Genomic DNA, 22,451 nt, shown 5'->3' with positions numbered 1-22,451 from the left:
ATAAGCGTGTATAACCAAAAGTTGAAAATCTTTTAAACTTGGATGACTCTGCTCCTTGCCCGAATGTAACGGTGAAGAAGCTTAGCTGACTATTTTAAAAGGTACGAAATACATTTTTTAGTGCCTGATGACAATATATTGTCAGCCTGAAAAGCTATGCCATTGCTGTAATTGGTTTTAAGGCACACTATTCTTAAAAACAACAAGTTTTTCAAATTAGCGCAAAGCTATGGATTGCTCCTGAAGCGCATTTAATGAGTTTTGCCCATAGAGGCGTATGCTCAGAGTTAGCCAAGATAACAAAAATGAATAAAATTTGCACAGATATATTTGAAGAAAGGATCATTTTAAGAGAAAAAGGTTAAAGATCAAAGTTTATGAACTTGTTTCTCACGTGTAAACCATTTAATGGAACCCTTGGTTGCTCAACGTCTCTGCAGTTTAGTTTGCTGTCATCCCGAACCTTTTGCAGCCTTTATGTTCCCCCTGGTTCCACTGAGTTTGTAAAACTGCTTTTCAAGTCTAAAAACCCGTTGATGATAGCAAGATGTCTCCTCTGTGTCTGCCGCGGGCGTTTCATCAGCTGCCCGTTCCCACGCCAGAAGTGCTATGAATACAACAACAAGAAGCCTTTTGGTATTGATCGCTAAACACAGTAGTAACTAAGAAGGATGATAAACTCTCCCCAACCCAATCGCTTATTGGTGTTCCAAAATAATACAACGGCGGCCATGCTGGTGTTCCAAAGTTGAACTCTTTTCTTGAGTGAACACTTTCTTTATTTCCAATAAGTTTGCATGCAACGTGAGTGGTAACGCGCTATAAGATTTTAAGTCGGAGGCTTTCTTTGCGAGCTCACATGTCTCTAGCTTACAGACACCAGAATAAATTTACTTCGATGTTTCAGGACAGGACACCCGCCAGAGCTCTGGGTATCAGGTGCCGGTATTATTGAAAAAGCTGTTTATGTTTGTTAGTATCATGATATTTTTCTCTCGACGAGGTGTATTGCTTTTCATTCTCCCCCAGATAAGTTACAATACAATGCATATACAATATTTAAACATGGTGAGATTTAAAGCTGCAAGCTTGTAGGACCATGTAGAAAATAAGTTGTAAAAAAACAAAGAAGCTTTCACTGAGGAAACTATAGGGCGCAACATGCAGTTGACTGAGCATTTTGAATCAATCTTTCATGACTATTTGTTCGCTTATCGCAAATTTCACAGTTGTCCCACGGCTCTTTTAGCCTTAACAGAGGACTTGAGAGCTGAACTTGACAAGCACAACATTATTGGAACGGTAGCGATCGACCTTAGCAAGGCGTTTGATTGCCTACTCCACGATCTGCTCCTTGACAAACTTAATTTTTGTGGACTTGAAAAAAATTCCGTTTCACTCTTACGGAGTTATTTATCTTCCCGATATCAACGGGTTACTGGGGAATACTTTCTCCACGTGGATGGGTGTGCATACCGGAGTACCACAAGGGTCATTACTAGGACCGCTATTGTTTAACATCTTCATGAATGACCTCATATTCGCGGTTGAGAATTGGAGACTTCTTAGTTATGCAGACGACACTAAACTCTATTTATCAAACCATGATCCCCGAGCATTGGAGGAAGGTATAAACCGAGACTTAGCCAGTACAACACAATGGTTTCGATAGAATGGGATGGTAGCAAATCCATACAAATATCAGGGTTTGGTGTTAGCTCATTTGGTGTTAGCTGATTAACTGATGAAACACTGATTGGGATTTCCAGTTAGAATGCGCAGGGAGGCCAATACCTATTTCCAGTGAGATAAAATTATTAGGTGTAACATCGGATGACGAGCTGAAATTTGATGCTCATGTTGCATCAATCTGTCGAAAGGTGGCGGGTCAGGTTAATGCTTTAAATAGGCTCAAAAATATCCTGCCTCTTAAAACCAAGGAAGCACTTTATCGCGCATTTATTTTACCTCACTTTGATTATTGTAGCCAGATATGGCACCACTGTGGGGAAAGGAATACAACGAAAATGGAGAGGGTAAATCAACGTGCGCTCAGATATGTATATAAAGATAAGGTTATTTCATATGAAGAATTGCTCGATTGTATCGCCTTGCATACGACACTGAAGAGTCGTCGGAGGACTCAAGACATGTTGCTAACGGTCGATAACTGCTTTCAAAATAAGGCTCCCAGACCTATTGCTGACTTAGTTAAACTAGGAGGAATGATTTCAATTTAAGAGGTACTAACAAGCTTTCCTTACCTAAGATGAACAGTACCAAGCATGGTCTTAAGTCATTTCGTTATTTTGCCGCTAAGACATGGAACGCGCTACCAGATGCTATGCGCGCAAAGGCTGGCACAAGAACGTTTTTTCACGATATCGCTCGCCTAAAATTTATTCAAAATATATGAACTTCATATATGCATTGTATCTGATTTATCATCACGGGTTTATTACGAATCAACTTAACGGCCTGCTCCCAGTTGGCTTGTTAGCTCAATTGGTAGAGCGCTGCACTAGTATCGTAGAGGTCAGTGGTTCGAATCCCGTAAAGGCCTGATTTTTTTCAGGTCTGATTTTCGCTAGTGCATAAATAGCGCTCTCTACTGCGAGGATCGTGCATCATAAGTATCTACAACCAAAGTTCAAAATATATGAACTTTATATATTCATTGTATCTGATTTACCATCACGGGTTTATTACGAATCAACTTAACGGCCTGCTCCCAGTTGGCTTGTTAGCTCAATTGGTAGAGCGCTGCACTAGTATCGCAGAGGTCATTGGTTCGAATCCCGTACAGGCCTGATTTTTTTTCAGGTCTGATTTTCGCGATTGCATAAATAGCGCTCTCTACTGCGAGGATCGTGTATCATACGTAAATATTTTACTTAATGTACCTAATTCTTGATGTAGGTTGTAATTTTTTTTTTAAATATTTTGTTGTGGGCTTCCTGGAAAGTAGCTTGTAGCTAAGTGTGTTACCACATTAAATGAAGAACAACTACAACTACAACAACTAGAACTACAACTACAACAACAAAAACAACAACAACAACAACAACTAACTACAACTACAGCTACAACTACAGCTACTGCAGCTGCTACTGCTACTGCTACTGCTACTGCTACTGCTACTACTACTGCTACGACTACTACTACTACTACTGCTGCTGCTGCTGCTGCTGCTGCTGCTGCTGCTGCTACTACTACTACTACTACAAACAAGCCGTGCCTCCAGAATCGAAAACTAAATCAGTACTATGTACTTACTGAGTGGGAGTGCCGGATAGGAAACTATTTGGTTCGAGGTCATGACGCTTGGACCGAGTGCAGCAAGGTCCGTGTCTCGTGACCGTGAGCCAAATATTTTTCCGTTCGGTCTGAACATTAAGGAGCTCCTCCCAGGGGTTTTAGGAACAAGGGAACTGGAACATTTATCAAATTACTTTCACGGAACAAGAGAACTCTTGAATAGATTGTTGGGAACAAGCGAAAATAGATCTACTTTCAATAGTATTTTTTTTTTTAACTTTCCGAGCCTCTAAAATATAAAACAAATATGGGGAACAACGATAAACATTTTAGGGGATAAAGGGAACAGCGCAAAATTTTCGGGATCAAGGGAACATGAGCAAAAACATTTTTGGGAACAAGGGGTTTTGTTAATGGGGAAAAAGTAATGAAATCCAAAATGATTAAGGGATCAAGGGAACATGTACCCTCCCTTCCCCCATGTAAATAATGCCTAAGCGGATGTCACATTTTTAACCTACGTGACATCATTACTGGCCGCCATTTTAATGTCGCGTGGCGCCAAACCTTTCAAATTCAATCTTGCATTCTCAAAAGACGAAACACCCTTTCAAACAGAAAAATTTAAAAAGATTAATGTTCAAAACCAGACAAAGCGCGCCCGCGACTGAAACTCTTTCTAGCCTTCAGCGTGGCATCCCCTTCGTGAGAACGTCATTATTACAAAGGAAAGGCATTGATAATGGAGTGGGTTAATAATAACCAATAACCTTTTATGGAGAAAATCTCATCACATCACTGTGGTTCTCAAAAAGGTCCTAAGGGACTTGGCAATAAACTGGGAAACCCCTTTACGTGACGACCTCAATAAAATGGGGGTAAACCGACTAAACAAAGTATCCATTAAATTCAAGACCTTGCTGAATTATTTGATGATAAATGTACCAGTTATTGCCAATACCAGAACTTGAACAAAGGAAATGAATTTATTAACCGCACAAAGGTAAAAATGACCTTCGAAAATCTAAGCATACTCTGCTTGTAATCTTAGGTTATTTGAGCAGCTTATACTAACAAGGAAACTTTACCGTTTCAGGCCGTGACCGAAGATCTCACACTTTGAAAAATGCCTCATCAAAAGGGTAATTCCTTATTTTCTAATTTTGAGGACGTCACTTGAAAACCAGATAAAGCGCGCTCGCGAATGAAACTCTTTCGAGCCTTTAGCGTGGCATCCCCTCCGTGAGAATGTCATTATTACAAAGGACAGACCTCGATGATGGAGTAGGTTAAGGTAAGATACTAGGGAACCCCTTTATGAAAGGACATAAATATTAAGGGCTGAGCCAACTAGACAAGGCATTCCATTAAATTCACGACCTGACTGAAGAATTCAATAATAAGCGTACCCAGTACCGACAATACCGGAACCTAAACAAAGGAGATTAATTTATTGACAGCGCAACGGAAATGTTGACTTTAAAAATATCACACTCTCGTAATTAGAGGCTATTTGAACAGCTTACACTAACAAGGAGACTTTACTGTTAAAGACAGTAATCGAAGATCATTATTCCATAAAAATGTCTCATCAAAAGGCCGAAGTGGTTTCCAAGTGCAACGAATTAACTTTTCTGCGAAAAGTGGATTTGGATTGCTGTATTTGGTGAGTTGAATATCATTGCCGACTTTCATATTTTGCCGTCGCATTTCCAGTGCGACTATATTGCCATTTTCCTTTTCAGTTATAACATCGTGTTAAGGCCCGTTACCGTTGCCTGTGGGCACTCTGGCTACCAAAATTGCATGGAAACTTGGGCGGAATCCAAAGTCACACCGGTATGTCCCCAGTGTCGGGCTAAGTTTCGAAAAGAAGAGCTGAAGATCAAGGTGACGATGGACAAGGCCACCCGAGATTTGCCTGTTAAATGTAACAGCCAAGGCTGCCAGTGGAAGGGAAACTATAGCGATGCCAACGATCACCTAAAACATTGCCCAAAAGTACGAGAGAGGTGCCCCAACGAAGGATGCCAGCACGTAGCGGCACGGGAAGAAATGACAGCACATGCTTGCCCCAAAGAAAGGATCGCATGTTCAGGATGCCAACTGCGCGTAATGAGGGAAAAACTACAATTCCACCGTAGATCTTTGTGCAGAGATTCTGCAGTTCTATGTCCCTTGAGATGTGGAGCGTCATTACCACGGTATGTTGCACTGATTCGGATAATTGAGCATTGCGATGTTTTAGTGTTGGGCAATTGTTTTAAGTGATGTATTTTTCGGAAATTTTTCACATGAATAGCAGTATTCCTGTATTTTCTTTATTCAAATTGAAGATCACGGGCAGTCCTAATTTGTGTCTGGTGTTACACATTATGGAACTTTGTGACTCAGCTGCATTCCCTAAATATAACTGAAAGAGAAGAATTATATTTCATGATCAAGAAACGATTTGAGAACAGATATAATGCCTATCATTCAATGGGGATCTAGGGGAAGGGCCAAGTGATACTCCCAAATGACTTTAAGTCCCCCATCCCCCCCAACCATCCCCTCTACAGGGCTGTAGCCAGATTTCAGGACAAGACGAGGCAAGCTTCGAGCGCCGAAGGCGCGAGCCGCTAGAGGGGTCTGGGGGCATGCCCCCCAGAAAACTTTGAAATCTAGAGGTTTAGAATTGCTCTTTTAAGGATTTTCCGTGGCATTTTTCTTCAGAAAAGTCAATCTTAAAGAAAAAAATTAAAAAGGCCAAAATTAAGACGAGGCAATTGCCTCGTCTTGCCTCATGCTAGCTAAGGCCCTGCTCTAGATCTCCCCAAAGTTTACATCAAAGTCAATTTATCTACAGAACCACCCTAAGGGTGTCGCGCTTTCCTCACTTTTTCTTTTCCACTTTATTTTTTATCAAATCAACTGTTAGAATATATAACACCAGTAAAAATGGAAGATCTTGAACTATCACATACCTCTTTGAATTTTAGAAGGAACATCAACCTACATCTTCACCAATGCCCAGAGAAAGCTTTAATATGCCAAGTACCTGGGTGCAAAAAAATTGTAAAAAAGGACATGAACGTCCATTTGAAGGAATCGACCACCACACATTTTCCCACCAATCAGGAGAAATCAAACGACTGCGCGGAGTAATATACTATAAGGTAAGCTGCCTTTTTACCAACCTAAAAATTAATAAACCTGTTCCAAGTATGTGGGGAAAAGGATAGCAACTGTTGCATTTACCTTCAAAATCTTACCTAGAAACCTTTTTTGGTACATTTCATAATAGCCGTAAAAATCAATTTCTGTTTTAGAAATGCGACACAGAACCTATACAGCCCAAAGTGGAGAGGGTTGTCTCCTTTTGTTGGAGAATTCCAAATTTTACAGAGAGCAGTACACAACAACCTTCAACTGCTGATGGAGACAATCCCTTAACAGGTGGGCCATTTATAGATGAAGGCTACAGATGGAGAGGACTGTACTTCAGACAACAAAAATTGTTCCTGCAGCTTCTCTCAGCATCCCATCCAGTTAGTGCAGAAGTTCAGTAAGAACATCAATTATTTTGTGTAAAGTATTTATCGGTGTATTTAAAGGATGATGGTACCTTTGCCTTCTTTCATGTCCCAAGAGTGACTAACACTATTTTCCTCACAAATCCAATACTCAATCAGGAGTAAAAGGTTATGAGAATTAGTTCACATATGGCAAAAGAGAAACTGATTACAGGTTTAAAAAAATAAACTAACAAATGGGACTTGAGAAGAAATGATGTAAAATGCTAAATTTGCTGTATGTATGTTACTAAATAAAACTTAAAAGTATTACAAAGGTAAATAATGATACGAAAAGAACAGTAGACTAAATAACATAGATCTTCAAACAGGAAACTAGAGAGGTGCATGAAAAAAAAAAAACCAAACACTTCATCATACCTATTCATGCATCACGGTGACCATACTAGAACTTGCTAACTGGTACGTTCAAAGCTGAAACTGGCCCATGTATTTCCCCTGTTTAAGCTAAGAGACAATACCCAAATCTGGCATAAAAATACACTATCATAATGATAGTTAAGTGGAACAATGTTATGATACGTAAATATATTGAATTTTCATTTTAAAGAATTGTAATGGCCCAAGGAAGTGACAAGGGGCAGGTGCTGGATTCAGACATGGTGTCCGTGAAAGAAGGAGAAATGTGGGGTGGGAGGATACTGAATGTGGAAAGTCTACTCGATGGAAATGGAAGCCTTGATGTTAAGTTTATTATTTACTACCTCAACTTGTACTAATTACGTTAACAGGTCTTAAAATGTTAAGTTCAGTCAGTACAAAAACAAAAAAAAAAATCTTACCCAGCATTTTTATTTATCTCTTACTTAGCAGTCATAAATGTCTTGCTTGTGCTTTTAATTAACCAGCATTTTTATTTATCTCTTACTTAACAGTCATAAATGTCTTGCTTGTGCTTTTTTGTCATGACCCCAAATTGAGAATATGGTTTTTGCAGTCTATAGAGGGTTAAGTCAAGTTGTTTATAAACTAAGGTCTGATCAACAAGCATTGATTATTTTGTTAAAATTGAAAGGTTACAGTTGTGTAATAGCTTTTACAGTTGATTAGATTGGTAGATTTAATAACACATAACTAAATTAAACATTTTAAGATCTGTCAATGACAGAAAGCTATTTCCTGTGAACTAATTACATTAACGGCTTATTTATTAAATAGAACTTACAACTGGACATGAATGTTCACCATTGATGCTTAAAGGCTAGCCTGATACAGTTCTAATCTTTAGGTCATTCTGTATATAAAGTCTTCTTTCTAAATTGCTTTATCTACCTCAATTATAATTTTAAAGAACATGATTTCTCAATCAGTGTTAGAAGAAAAAGTTTACATTAGCACATAGCATTTTTAATGCTGTTTTTCAAATGAAATTTTTCTAAATATCATCTTTCTATTTGTTTGCAAGAGATGAAAAAAATCTCTTTGTTTTAGCCCATTTCCACTATTGTGGATCTCTGCAGGCAGCTACACATGAATGGGGCTGTTTTGTTTTGGTTCGAGTGCAAACCATGATTGAGAGGCCAACTTAACAAAAGCTAGGATAATTTTTAAAACCTGCCTCTGCTATGCATTCATCACTAACAATATGAAAACACTGAATTTCATTAGTTACAGTACAATCTGCTAAACAATACCATTTGTCATCCTTGCTGGAAAAGCTTGTTTGTTAGTTTACTAGTTTGTTTGTTTGTTTAATTGTTTTATGAAAATATTTTGATCTTACTACCTTCATGGCTTATTTATCAAAGTAATATAACTTATAATTGAGTGTTATTGTTCAACATATATACTTAAAAACTAGTTTGATACAGTTCTAATAAATTCTTTTTCTGAACTGCATTATCTAACTTTACTTAGGTTTTAAAGAACATGATTTCTCAATCAATCTCAACTCAATGCAGATATATCTTTTCAGAATTTTTCTTGCCATATTCTCCAAAACATTTTAATGTTTCATAAGAGTTGTGTTCCTTTCCATAGTTGAAAATGACCAATTAAAATAGAGACACGAAAGTGTATTGAGCTTATGTAATAAAAATGGAATGTTTGTATTGTTGCATGCTATCTTGTATACCTTTTGGTGTGGTAAACTTGGGGTTGGAAAGATGGAGGAAATGTACACTCCAGTTTTGAACTTAAGTTTGAAACTGAACAAAACGTTACTATAAATTATGAACCAGCGGGTCACAACACCCTCCCGTAAAACAATGTACAAGAAAGAGCCAATGCTCACCTTAGTGTCATTTCCTTCATCTCCTTAGCAACATTAAATTTTGCTTCTCTTATTTTTTTCTTTCAAATTCGACGGAAAACATACTTCTGAAAAGTCCCCAATTCACGAACTAAATTCGACAAGTTTGCCAGAATCATGGCCATTCTCGCTCGTCCCATGCTCCCTCCCAAGTCTTGGTACCAGATTACCTCTCATTTGCTGAAAGAAGATTAAACTGAGCTCGATAGCAAACCGAGCTAGATCAGAAATCGAGCTCGATATGAAACCAATACCGCAAGGCAAACCGAGGACGATAGAAATCGAGGCAAACCGAGCTCGATAAGAAACCGAGCTCGATTAGAACAGATTGAGTTTGTCGAGCTCGTCTTTTTGATCGAGCACGATATAGTTGGGTCGAGCTCGAATAGAATTGACCGCATTTCGAGCTCGTTGATCCGAGGTTGCTTTGAACTGGTACTCGAATCGCTATTCGAGTACGGTGAACATGAACCGAGCTCGGTTGCCCAGATACCAAATGTGATCCGAAACTTTTTACCTCCATTTTTCCAACCCTGTTTTTACCACACAAAGTATACATAACAGCATGCAACAATACAAACAATCTAATTTTATTGTAGAAGCTCAATACACTTTAGTGCTTCTGTTTTAATTGGTCATTTGTAGCTAGGAAAAGGAACCCAAATCCTATGTAACATTAAAGTGTTTTGGAGAATATGGCCAAAAAAATCTGAAAAGAAATGTCTGCATTGAGTCGAGATTGATTGAGAAACCATGTTCTTTATTACCTAAATAACGGTTGCTAATGCAGATTAGAAAAATACTTTATGAGAACTATATCAGGCTAGGTTTTAAGCATATATGGCGAACAATAATATTCGGTTGTAAGTTGTATTATTTTTATAAATAAGCCATGAAGGTGAACACTAACATTGGGTTGTAAGTTATATTAGTTTGATAAATAAGCCATGAAGGTGGTAAGACCAAAATATTTTCATAAAACAATCAAAACAAACAAACAAACAAGTAAACTAACAAGCTTTTCCTGCAAGGATGACAAATGGTATTGTGTAGCAGTTTGTACTGTAACCAATGAATTTCAGTATTTTCATATTTTTAGTGGTTAAGGCATAGCAAAGGCAAGTCTTCTTAATAACTATTTCTAGCATTTGTTAATTTGGCTTTTCAGTGATGGTTTGCACTCAAGAAAAAACAAAACAGCCACACTTCTTTTTAGCTGTCTGCAGATATCTACAGTAAAGGAAATGGACTAAAACAAAGAGTTATTTTTTTTCATCTCTTGCAAACAAATAGTAAGAAGAATAATATCAAAATCATATACTTAATATATACATTATCAGAGACCATGGTGGATTTACAACATTAATTTTCATGAAACGTAAGGTTTGGCAGGCTACTATAATTGTTAAAAGCTAAATTTTGAAATATAAAATTAATATACAGTTCAAGTTGTGTTTGTTTGACTTATTCTATTCAGATATTGCAGAACACAAATCACACTAATATTATTGATACCAGTGAGAGAAATACATCTTTGAATCCAGATTAAATGTTAACTAAATAAACGCAGAATTGATTATTTTGTTCAAAAGTGATTAATTTTTAGGAAATAGTTTGTTAATTGACAACAAAGAGGTTTCTGTCATTAACAGGTCTAATTCAGTTAAGAGTGTTTCCATAGATCCACTGATCTAATCAAGTGTAGAAGCTATTACACAACTGCAACAGTTCACTTTTAACAAAATAATCAATGCTTGTCGATATAACCTTAGCTATGAAACCTGTAGCCTGACCTAGCCCTCTGCATAGACTGAAAAAACCATGCTCTTAATTTGCGATCATTACAAAAAACACTAGCAAGACATTTTTTGGCGGTACAGTTAGACATAATAAAAATGTGGTAGTTCACTTTTTTTAACTGAACTGAACATTTTATGACCTGTTAATGACATTAACAAGTTGACAAGTTGAGGTTGCAAATAATAAATGTTAGTAATATCGAGTCTGCCATTTTTATTGTTCTCACTTTCAGGTGCCATCAGAATCCTTCAAAAAAAAAAAAAAATCAATAAAAATATTTGCAAATCATAACATTGTTCCACAATTTATAGTAATTGTAATTCTGTTGTTAGCATGTTTGATTTCAGGGATAAAAACTGACTTTTACTAGCCTATGTACCCAATCTATTTTTGCTATTCTCGTGTTTCCTAGACAGACTTTTGATAGGAAGCTTTTTACTGTTGCACACATCACATTAAGAGTTTAAATTTGTTTTAAGTGCTTCAGCAGTTATCTGTATTACACTTTTACACTCTGTGTACTCATAATCTCACCAAATTTCTCTTATGTTGCAGGCTCCTTTTTTGCCTTTTTTCTTTTGGCTGTTGTCCTCTTGTCCCTCCTTCTTTTCTTTGAACCTCCTTGTTTTCCTTCAATTTCCATCTCTCCTTCTTGCATTTCCTCTTCATGTTCTTTTTCTACTGCTCCAGCTGGTATTCCTCCATTGCTTCCTTTATCTCCATTGTCCATGGTTTCTTCTTTGTTACTTACTCCTTTATTCTCTTCCTTTTCTTTTTCCTGCTTTTCTTCTTCATCTCCTCCCTTAGCCCCTTCTTTTCTCTCCACATCTCCCACAGCTTGGCCTACATCTATGATCATACACAAAATATTGAGTTACTTGGTTCTCTGTGTTTGTTGTTCACAATATTTATGTTTAGCTGAAACCCTGATTTCTCGAGTATTCAAACAAAATAATCTTTATTGGGCCACTGCGATATCATGAACCATGTATTACCTGGGGATGTTAATATTTCTGGATGCATTTTCGTTGTTGGACGAAGAATGTTATTTCTTTGATAGGTTAATAAAAATCAAGTTTTTCTTACCTACTAAAGTCACAGAGAGGTTGTCATTTTCTGCTGGAAAATTCCCTCGGAAGGACACCTGCAAGTAAAACAAGGGAAGGGAAGTGTGGTGCTCAAAGGAGTTATGTGTAAATATCATAATTAAAATAAACATTGTTCCTTTGAGCATCACACCACCCTTCATTAATTCAATTTACAATTTGAAAACACTTTGTACACTATAAATATTTCGTTTACATTAAAAGGAATGCACTATTTTGCCAAAGCATGGGAGAAAGGAGGAGTTGCTTAGGGACAGCATAGGGTTGGCTCTTTCTACCAAGGATCCATTAAGAGAAATGGAAATTATGCTTGAGCTGTTAGCTCCAGTAGACATTGCCATACATTCTTTGAGCTCTGCTCTGTTGGAGAGGAACTTGTCGAAGTGTTTTAAGTTTCGTTTTTGTTAGATGGTTATGTTCAGTGTCATTGGAAACTATTGTAATGACAAATTTACTTTCTTTGAGCCAATTCTGATATAATCAAAATTTAGTTCCTTTAAACATACTTTTTAAAAATAAGCAACAAAATGGTACACTAGATTACAACACTGCACTTGGACAAGTTAAGTTAAGAAAGTCACGCTCCTTGTTTAGCCAATTCTCTAATTAAACCAATTGTGCTATTTAGAGACTGCACAAGTTACATGAACCTTACATTCCCTACCTGCGATTGCAGTGATGAAGTTATCTGCTCTTCTCCCTGTGATAAATTTCAAGAGAAAAAGAGAGTTTACTTTATAGTCAAAGAATGAGTGAAGAGGTAGCTGCAGTCTTGACATGAAAGTAATGGAAAGCTGATGTTAAAGTAAATGTTGTTTATTTCTTCCTACTTTAAGGAAGCACTCACTCCTTCTACAACATCCAGGATCTCGTGCCCCTGTAGCCGATCACTGTGGCGCACCACTTGCTGCCTTCTCCTTATTATGAAGTGTCCTGGCAGGTCATCATGAGATCCTGCCCAGTCGTAGACTTCCTGCATAGTTACATAGACAAAATATTTGTATCATTTACATGCTGAGTAACAGCTGGAATTGTGGTCACCATGGTACTGTTATGGCAGTGGCTTTTGTCAGAGTTCAATGCACTCAGGATCATGACCCAGCCATAAGGAAAATCCATGAGTGTATAAGTGAACATCTGCTTTTGCCCCTTATTGAGACCTTGCTTGGGGGATTGCTTAATTTAGTCAAGTGAATTAATAAAACTTGCAAATGGTAATAATTTCAACTGTAATCAGTTGTAATATGTGCAAAACTGTGGCATTCCAGGTGTATAAATATAAGTACTCCAATGTACCTGGAAAAAAGCATTTGGCCTAAACCGCCTGCCAATTTTCTTGTTACCGGTGCAGCGGAGGATAATTTTGGTGTACACCTCGCCTGGTGGAGGAGATTTCACCCTTTCTTTCCTCTTCTGTCTGACCTATCAAAAATAAAAAAATTCAAACATTTCATTATGTAAACTAGTAAAAGGATTTTTCTACTAACACTCCTCTCCTCCATCTGGAAATTCCAACTGGAAGTAGTTCTCAGTGAAATCACCCTTGCTGTTGATTAAACCTGGTTTTTATCTGATTGAACCTCAGCCAAGTGTTTTCAAGATGTAATAATTGTAACCTGTAATATGTCTAGTTGAATCTAAGTTGTGATTTGTCCCTCCTCTAAGTTCTTGTACTCTCCTTTGGAAATTCAGTTGAATTAAGTTCCTTTCCTGTTTGGTTGACACAGGTGACAAAATAAGTAAACTGATGTATTCACTTAATTTTCCATGAAAATGATGCCTTAAGGTTATACCTCTGCTGCATCTCCTTCATCTTTCCTTTTATTTTCTTTCCTTTTATTTTCTTTTCTTTTCCCATCTGTCCTCGGTTCTTGCCAGAGGGCAAGTTGTTCCCTGTGTAAACAGAGTAACATGGATAATGTGAAGTATCTAACAGTTTTGTGGTGCATTGCTCTATAAGATTTCAATAATAGTCATTATACAACAAAATTATTACCTTTCCAACACAAGTGATTGGATCATCATGGTTACCCTTTCACACACACTTCCGAGGCCAGTGTTGTTTGCATCCGATGCTAAAAATGATTCAAGAGAGTTTTAATTATAGACCAACTTTATTCTGGATATTCACTTTATGCAAAGTCTCCCATGAAAATAAGTTTGACATTCCTGCTCCTAGGCTGCATGACATAATTAATTCCCATGAAAATAAGTTTGACATTCCTTCTCCTAGGCTGCATGACATAATTTAACTGCAATCATCAAAAATAAGGCTTATACAAATGTATGATAGTAGAAGACAGAGTATGAAATTTGCTTAACAATGAAAAAAAAAAAAACACAGCATTCGTAGGCATTTGCACATTGTACTCATTTTTTATGGCAGTTTTGGCTCATCATCACCAAATATGTAGTTGTCCTAAATGCCACTGAAAAAAGTGATTTAATGAAATATCTGATCTGAAATAATCTCTTAACCAGGTTATTACCTTGTATGCGCTCGACAAATACTGGATTTTGACGAGGAGAGGGCACCAACAAGATGATCTGGTCCTCATTCAGTCTTTCATGTACGTATAGCGCAAGGACTGTTTCATGAAAAGAAAATGTGATCTTGAAATTAGAGTTATATTGCCACTTATGGGTAGTTGAGTTTTATTTTTGTTAATTTAATCACTTAGAAGTGAATTTTAAGCTACACTTTAAGCAGTTTCACATATAAGAGTTGTGTGTAGTTGGTTAAAGGCCAGAAGTGGTAACTTAATTAGCTTTTAGCAATACTGTACCTAATTAATAAACTTAATGAAATGAATTGTTAAGCCTTAGGTTTTGACTATACAGATAATGAACTCTTTGACCCTACCTTTCCTTCCCTCTTCTGATGAGGTTTCAGCTCCCCAATAGAGCCATTCTGCCTCATTGATGGAACCAGCCACCATCATCCTTTGAAGAGCCCTTGCCAAAATAGTAATAACAAATGGAGAATTTCATTTTCATGCATTAGTGATCAATGTCAATGTAAGCAGCCCTAGTAAAATTCTCTTTAACCACTTGGCCTGTTACAGGCCTGCCTGCCTGGTTTATGTTATTTGTACAGATTATCAGTACCTCAGCATGTCCTCTCTTAGATCATTTTGGCCATTTGGGTTCAGAAGGACAGCTACTATTGGGCGCCTAGCCTCTCGTGCTTGCCAGCATAACTATACCCGAAAAAAACATAATGGAATGATTAGTCAATTTTTAAATGGTTAAAAAATAAATGAACATAATGGTTTTTGTCATTTGACAGGAATTAATTTACAATCCAATTAAGTGCTCTATTCCAGAGATTAATTAGGAATTTGGTATAAATTTAATGTTGAATAAATCAGAATTGAATATTGGACTTTAAGATCACCACAATTGCATTATAGTCTATAATTAATGTACATGATTCTTTTTAATAATTGCATTTAGTCACCTCTTCAAAAGAATGATTCAGGAGTGGCAGCATGGATTGTTCAACATTGTTGCAAGCTAACTCCAGCATGTTCTCGCACCTCCAAACCTCACTGGTTCTGCTTGGAGCATTGCAGGGAGCCCCTAAAATAAAAGTAAATAATAATTGTTAATCAAGTGTCCAGAAGGAAACAGAACTGGTTGAGTGTTGTAAGAGAGGTGCAGTAGGTGTTAATTAAATGTATTATAAAGCATGTTAAACATACTTAGAAATTAAAGTATTATCTATGTGTAAGTGAACTTCAAAACAATGCCAAAACAATTTGCATTTAGTAAGTAAGACTGTATCGGATGAGTACCACACATTGTAAACAAAATGAAAATACAAAGTTAAATACCCAGTTGATAGGTTCATGTTCTCAAACTCATGCTATAGTTTACAACATATTTTGCACTCTGAAAAGAGTTCTGCAAATAAACTGGTTACACTTCATTAAGGCAATTTAACTGTGTACAGTGTATCATTTGGCATGTAATTGCAGTTGTATTTTTACATGTGACTCCCGACTTTTCACTTTGGATCTAGCTTGTATATTTGAGTGTAGTGTGAATATACTGTCACATGTGCTTTTTTTCCTTTCATAAATATATGACCCAGTTGCATGCAATGTGCTGGAAAGATCAGTTGTGAACATTTCCTTCATTTTGTAGATAATAATCCTTCAATTTAATTGTGTACAGTGTATCATTTGGTGCGTAGTTGCACTTTTATTTTTACATGTCCTGACTTTTCACTTTGGATTTAATCTGTATATTTGAGTGTAGTGCAAATATAATTACACAGATGCTTTTTTCCTGTTATGGATATTTGATCAAGTGCATATTATGTGCTGAAAAGATCAGTTTTGAAGAGTTCCATCATTTTGTTGATGATAATCCTTCAATCAGCTCTCTGGGGCAACTTCATCTTCTTTTTGTCTTTAAAACAATCACAGATTACACTAGAATTACTTTACCTCTTATACCATGTAAAGAGAGGTCTTCTCTAACTGTTCCAACTGTTGAAACAATGAGATTTTGGGATGTTATATATAACCACAGATCTTGGCAATAAATGATGAAGAAGAAATAAATATTTAGTAATTTAAACACCCTCCCTCCCCCCAAAGAAAACAAAGAAAAATAAAAAGAGAAAAAGAATTCAAACAAAAGTCATAATAGTATCATCATACCTTGCATTCCATCTCCATAAAATGGTGAGCCATGGAACCCTGAGAAACAATGATATCACTGCTTTCGAGCCACTCAGAGGTATATTTGAATTGTCCACTCAATTTACTTGTCACTTTGTTTTCGGGTAAATCATGACACAAACATAGGATTTTGGACCATTTTCAAATGAGCTTTGAAAAATATGTAAGAGGCAGGTGACAATGATGTCCTCACATTGGGACCAGTCTCCTCCACATGCATTTACTTTGGTAAAAACTGGCATTCTTTTTTCTATTCTGAACAGCAAGTCTTCTACCTTGAATTGAAATGTATACTAGATCAAGAGTTTATTTCACTTGCATTTGTGTAAACATAATTTTCTAGCCTTTGTATTCATGGAGTTGCACAAATGCATTTCACTAAGCCAAGTTTATAATGTTTATCCCTTTGACTCCCAAGATGTAGTTATTAACTTACTCTTACTTTATAAATATTATCTGACGTGCTACAACTAGTTGGCCTTGTCGTGGTTGAAGTTACCGCAGGTCTGGTTCTCCTTTGCCTTGCCTGTTTCTGGGGCACTTGCATGAAAATGTAAGGGAACATCATTGTAAATTATTGTGGTTACAGCCTGACTGTTACTTGGGCACCTCTTGTTGGAGATTCAGGTGGGGAATAAAATAAAAATAACCTCATTCTGGTAATAAACAGATTTTTTGATTTGATTTTCACACTTACCTTGGGGAGAAGGTATAATTATGTTAGTGTCTCCATTGTCTCTAAAAGGACTCTGTAGCAATTCCTCATCTGTGGCAGGTTGACAAACAGTGTTGTGTTCAAAGTGAAGTTCAGTGAAAATACATTACTTTTTGTATCATATCTTTGAATGTAAGTATATTCATCGTTAGCAGCATGGGACAAAGAAAAAATCTGATTCCTGATGACAGCAGAGCTTGTTACCATTTGCACTCTGGAAGGATGCTATAACCACTAAACTATGTGGAGTTTGAGGTAAGCAAGGTCACTTAGTACTATGTTATGTCTTAAGGCTACCAATCTGTACACCACGGAAGAAAGGAGTTCTTTGCCTTTTAATCTCATTGCATATAGTGGTCATTTTTATGCCATTCCCTATGTTGAAGTTTCCTTTCTTTGTTAGATGTGTTTTCTCAGCTCCTTTCAAAATTTTTGTCTTAAAAATCTCCCTTGGAACCCCTTATGAAAATTTTATGATTATATCCAATTGAATTGGCAAGTGTTATTTGTAAAGCCACATTTAAAACATCACAACCAGATTCATAGTCTATAATCTTACCATCTGAGTCATCAATTTGGAGTTGATGTTCATCTAAATGTAGAAGACAAAACAAAATACTAAACATTTAGCTCAGTAAATGCTACACACTGTGTGTGAAAGTCTGTCTAATGATCATTCATTCTTTGTTCAATCACTGGCATCCTTTTTTTCTTTTCTATCTCACAAAGAATATAGAATATAAATTTGTGGGTAAAGTTGGAAAGCTCACCAGTCCTGATTGAGTTTCTGGCCAACTGGGTAATGTACCTTCTAGTTTCTCCTTAAAAAAAAGTACATGTAGAAATTTGTTAAAGCTAATTGCACAAAATTGTTGCAATAATTATCTTACCACCTCAGGCAAAATAATGTAACTTAAGAATGCTAAATTTATGTCGATTGAAAATCATATCGTCAGACAAAAATCCCTTTCTAAATACACAACAGCATTTAAGAATTATTACCAGTCAGTTCTAAAATTGTTAACTTTTTTGGGAGAAAATACGTAAAGCAAAACTTACACCACTCACACATAAGCATTAATTTTGTCTTTTGGATTTTTACTTTGCAAGTGACCACTGACAATTTCTTGGTTCAAATTTTTTTGGGGGTTTTCAGTATTTGTTGTGAAATCATTGCTATGTTTAACTCACGTCCATTTGTTGGTAGAGATAAGCTGGATACAGCTGGAGTCACTGTTGGCTGTCTGGAACTTGCATTGGTTACAAGAGTTGCCATTGATGGGGATGCAGTATTGACTATGGATGATTGAAGTGATAACTTCAGAGGTAAGTAGTCTATGATAGGAGTCATTAGTCACTTGATTCAGGTGTTGATATCAAGGAATAATGGATTTCTTGACATAAAGCTTGAAACTCTATGGGCCCCACCTCCCCTAAGTCTTGATGAATTGTGAGGAAATCATGGACACTTTGTTGACACTGATGATATCTGATCTTTTAGACGGTAATATTCTATAGGCTGATGTTTCTCTGCTGGGTTAAAATGTATTTCTAACTTGTGGTCATCATAACCAGTTTTTTTCTCCTTTTTTTTTCTAAACCAACCAAACAAGGTTCCTTATTGGAACTTCTTTTGGGAGGTGGGGGAGATGACAAAAGTTATAACTTTCAAGAAAAATAAATAGATAACATGATTTTTCCTGGATGAAATACTCAAGTTTGAGACTAATATGTAAGATGCTCAAACTGGTGGCCTGAGAAATTGCTAGCTTTCTTTATTTGTCGAAAAAAAAGCTTGTTCACACTACTTCAAGTATTTATCTTTGGTTAATGTGTTGATAGTTCATTTTTTATTATATTTAACTCACATCCAGTTGAAGGTAGTGATACACTGGATATAGCTGGGGTAATTAGAGGCCTTCTCCAGCTTGAATTGTTTTGCTGTTGTGCTGTACATAAATAAACAAATTTCAGAAGTAAAGCATAAACTATTAGGAACCCTAACTGGTAGGAGGCTGACCATTTGGCTCAGTATTTACACTATGGGGTTAAGGGGTTCAGCTCACAAACTACAGAGAACAAATCCAGATAGCTAGGGGAGTGGAACCAAGGACCACTACATTTCAAATCTAGAACACTTAACCACTCAGCCATGCGGCCACCACACCTGTGAGAGAGTTCCATCGATAGTTAACTTTTTCTAAGCAATTTTTATGTTGAAATAGTGTGTTATTGAAAAATTTTGTTCAATTTTGTTTTACCAGTGAACTTCACCCCACTATGCAAACACTTTTAGCAGGGGATGGAATCATACATCAATTGCCCAAGAATTAATTTGCCTGGTCACATTGCCTCCCAAAATCTATTCTGGTGTAAGAAAATTTAACTGACTTAAGTGTGGCCTTTTGAATATGCAGATCTGGACTCAATATGTCCTTTCCTTCAATTGTACTCTGTTAGTTTGTGTTTGCAAATTTACTAATTGAAGAACAAAGTCATTTCTTATTATTTTTATCAATTCATCTAAGCAACTTTTCAACATTTCACACTGGACTAATATGTCAAATGCTCAAACTGCAATAGCTCATAACAATACTCGAAAAGTCTGTTTACCCTATGTCGATGAGGTTAGTTGCTTTTGTTTTACTGCAACTGCCCTAACATTATTTAATGTTTAACTCACATCCATTTATACTTGTTGGAAGATGTAAGCTTGGCACAGCTGGGGTCATTATTGGCCTTCCAGACCTTGCATTAGTCACAAGGGTGGCAGTTGAAGAGGCTGCAATGTTGGCTGTGGATGTTAAGATCAAAGGTAAGTGGTCAATAATAGCAGTCAATGGCTGTATGATTCAGGCATTGAAATCAAGGAAAAGTGATTCTAGTTTTCTTCCTGTAAAGCTGGGAACTCTACAGGCCCCACCTCTCTTATCTGCTTATGAAAGTAGAAGGTAAATAGAGACCCGCTTTAACCCTCCATCAATTATCAATGGGATTGTCTTGGGCTGTGGATGAAAGAAAATAAAATTTTGGGGGTGGTGGGGTTGCTATGGTGGCATCTTTTATCTTTATAATAATTATTTCCTGAAAGGTTGGGATATAAATTGATCTTTCTTTAAAGGGGCTAAGGCATCAGTTGGCCTTTGATATTTTTTCTTTGGGTATAAAGTGTGACTTTTCTGATTAATTAGGGGTGCATGTCTATTAAATGGAATGGTCCTCAGCAATTGATGTCCATAGTTGTTTGCGTGGCTATGGAATGTTACGGTAAGTCAACTTACATCCACTGGAAGAGGCTGAACTAGTATTTGCTTGGCTGTTTGAATGAAATGCATTGGCTGTTGGTGAATAAAAACAATAACATCAGAGGTAGTTGTAATAATTGTGTTTTCTATGTCAGATGTCAATAGCTATTCCTGACCAGGATTGTATTAATTAGCTTTATTGGGTTGTTATTTGTATGTTTATGGAATGTTAAGTTAACTTACATCCACTAGAAGAGGCTGAACTAGTATTTGCTTGGCTGTGGGAATAAACAGCATTGGCTGTGGATGAAATAAAGTAATAACATCAGAGGTAACTATAATAATTGTGGTCTTTAAGTCAGATGCCAATAGTTATTCAGGTATATTGTATTAAAATAATAGCTTCACTGGGTTGTTGTTTGCATGTTAGTGGGGTGTTAAATGAACTCACATCCACTAGAAGAGGCTGAACTAGTATTTGTTTGGTAGTTGGAATGAACAGCATTGGCTGTGAAGGAATCGAAATAACAACATCAGAAAGAGTTATTGAATAATAATTGTGTTTTTTATGTCAGATGGAAAGTTAAGTTAACTTACATCCACTAGAAGAGGCTGAACTGGTTCTTGCTTGGCTGTTGGAATTAACAGCATTGGCTGTGGATGAATCGAACTAACAATATCAGAGGTAGCTGTAATAATTGTGTTTTTTTACGTCAGATGTCAATAGTTATTCCAGTATTGTATTAATTAGCTTCATTGGGTTGTTGTTTGCATGTTTATGGAATGTTAAGTCAACTCACATCCATTAGAAGAGGCTGAATCAGTATTTGCTTGGATGTTGGCATTAAAAGCATTGGCTGTGGATGAATTGAAATAACATCATCAGAAATAGCTACTAAATAATAATTGTGTTTTTTTTACGTCAGATGTCAGTAGTTATTCCAGTATTGTATTGCATTGCTTCATTGGTTTGAAACTCAGATATTCTTTGGCCCCATGCTTATTAATTGATAAATATGGCATGCCTTCAATACAGGAATCAAAATTTGCTTTCCTTGTGTGAAGATGGAAACTCTGCACCATTACCCCGCAGGCTGCTGCAAGGCCACAGTTCAGCTTGCATTTTTTGCAAGCCAAAAGGAAAAAGGCTTATTAAAAGAAGCATATCTCCAGGATAAGGAATTGAAGGAGTAGCTATGCTATTTAAGAGGGAAACTTATGAAAATACATAATTTCTATCACAATTTTATGAGCAATGTACTCAACAAAATTGCTTGAAGTCATGAGCCACTTTCTATAGAAATGAAATGTAAACTTTTTCGCAGATGAAATAATATCAATGGCTCGAAAGAACCTTCTTGGGTTATGAACTACAAAAAGAAGTGCCTGGAGCGTGTGAAGAAGTATAGGGAGAAACACTCACTCGTGGCTGATTTTTCTTTTGCTTTTTGACTTTTTGACTTTTCTGCTGTTGTCACTTACTTGTGTGTTTTATATCAAAACCATGCATGGTCCAGCCTTTTGTATTAGTATTCAAAGTATGACATAATCATTTCATGTAGCTTATAGATCATAGTTATTATAATAATTATGTAAATAGCAGTTAAAGAACTACCGGGAGGAAGGTACAAAAATACTCTCTTCTTTCGATTTCTGCCAAAGTGCTCTAAGATCTGGGCACCACTGAGAAGGCCGTCGGCTACCTTCATCATGGCATGGCCACGAGCATAAGATTTAATAACTTCAAGACTGTGTAAGGAAAAGAAAAGGGATAGAAACTGTAAATTCAGTCTGAGCGGTCAGTATAACT

The 22,451-nt window shown here is 36.6% G+C and overlaps 2 protein-coding genes, 2 long non-coding RNA genes and 1 pseudogene across 9 annotated transcripts in view; 2 read left to right on the top strand and 3 right to left on the bottom strand.

Annotated features, from left to right (window-relative positions):
- The window catches only part of LOC148724847 (uncharacterized), a 32,483-nt gene extending 10,101 nt beyond the window's left edge, over nt 1–22,382 (bottom strand). Inside the window, exons 1-13 of one of the 4 annotated variants that reach the window (XM_088731239.1) lie at nt 22,257–22,382; nt 21,442–21,498; nt 21,239–21,295; nt 21,093–21,149; nt 20,885–20,941; nt 20,678–20,734; nt 20,080–20,190; nt 19,265–19,345; nt 18,588–18,692; nt 18,167–18,217; nt 17,956–17,988; nt 17,379–17,447; nt 17,109–17,221 (exon numbers count right to left, since the gene is read on the bottom strand). In XM_088731239.1, the coding sequence (XP_088587365.1) occupies nt 17,109–17,221; nt 17,379–17,447; nt 17,956–17,988; nt 18,167–18,217; nt 18,588–18,692; nt 19,265–19,345; nt 20,080–20,190; nt 20,678–20,734; nt 20,885–20,941; nt 21,093–21,149; nt 21,239–21,295; nt 21,442–21,498; nt 22,257–22,353 (945 nt within the window). In that variant the 5' untranslated portion in view covers nt 22,354–22,382. Of the gene's footprint in view, nt 1–17,108; nt 17,222–17,378; nt 17,448–17,955; nt 17,989–18,166; nt 18,218–18,587; nt 18,693–19,264; nt 19,346–20,079; nt 20,191–20,677; nt 20,735–20,884; nt 20,942–21,092; nt 21,150–21,238; nt 21,296–21,441; nt 21,499–22,256 lie in introns of those variants that run through there. The other 3 variants (XM_088731241.1, XM_088731240.1, XM_088731242.1) reach the window with 3 other exon arrangements.
- On the bottom strand, nt 4,226–9,586 carry LOC148724850 (uncharacterized). 2 transcript variants are annotated; one of them, XR_015991045.1, is made up of 4 exons: nt 9,067–9,586; nt 7,194–7,280; nt 6,225–6,298; nt 4,226–5,671 (listed from the first exon to the last, which is right to left on the bottom strand). It is a non-coding gene; the product is annotated as an uncharacterized LOC148724850 (long non-coding RNA). The 2 variants fall into 2 exon arrangements; XR_015991046.1 differs by lacking the exon at nt 7,194–7,280.
- Nucleotides 4,842–8,888, top strand: LOC148724851 (TNF receptor-associated factor 4-like; annotated as a pseudogene). Its single transcript, XR_015991034.1, has 5 exons — nt 4,842–4,924; nt 5,004–5,462; nt 6,240–6,416; nt 6,570–6,805; nt 7,384–8,888. The product of XR_015991034.1 is annotated as a TNF receptor-associated factor 4-like (transcript).
- On the bottom strand, nt 9,659–17,071 carry LOC148724849 (uncharacterized). Its single transcript, XM_088731223.1, has 14 exons — nt 16,661–17,071; nt 16,445–16,486; nt 15,451–15,572; nt 15,099–15,190; nt 14,854–14,945; nt 14,480–14,578; nt 13,987–14,065; nt 13,784–13,883; nt 13,287–13,412; nt 12,838–12,963; nt 12,655–12,690; nt 11,971–12,028; nt 11,419–11,733; nt 9,659–11,130 (listed from the first exon to the last, which is right to left on the bottom strand). Exons 1-13 carry the CDS (start codon nt 16,665–16,667, stop codon nt 11,429–11,431), a joined length of 1,284 nt encoding a protein of 427 aa, XP_088587349.1. The 5' UTR covers nt 16,668–17,071; the 3' UTR covers nt 9,659–11,130; nt 11,419–11,428.
- Nucleotides 19,548–22,316, top strand: LOC148724848 (uncharacterized). The gene is made up of 4 exons (XR_015991035.1): nt 19,548–19,768; nt 20,102–20,211; nt 20,588–21,326; nt 21,678–22,316. It is a non-coding gene; the product is annotated as an uncharacterized LOC148724848 (long non-coding RNA).
- Nucleotides 22,383–22,451: the final 69 nt, after the last annotated feature.

The sequence above is a fragment of the Stylophora pistillata genome, chromosome 8 (assembly GCF_964205215.1).
Source record: "Stylophora pistillata chromosome 8, jaStyPist1.2, whole genome shotgun sequence".
NCBI classification, from domain to species: Eukaryota; Metazoa; Cnidaria; class Anthozoa; order Scleractinia; family Pocilloporidae; genus Stylophora; species Stylophora pistillata.
This window is presented reverse-complemented; position numbering and strand designations above follow the sequence as displayed.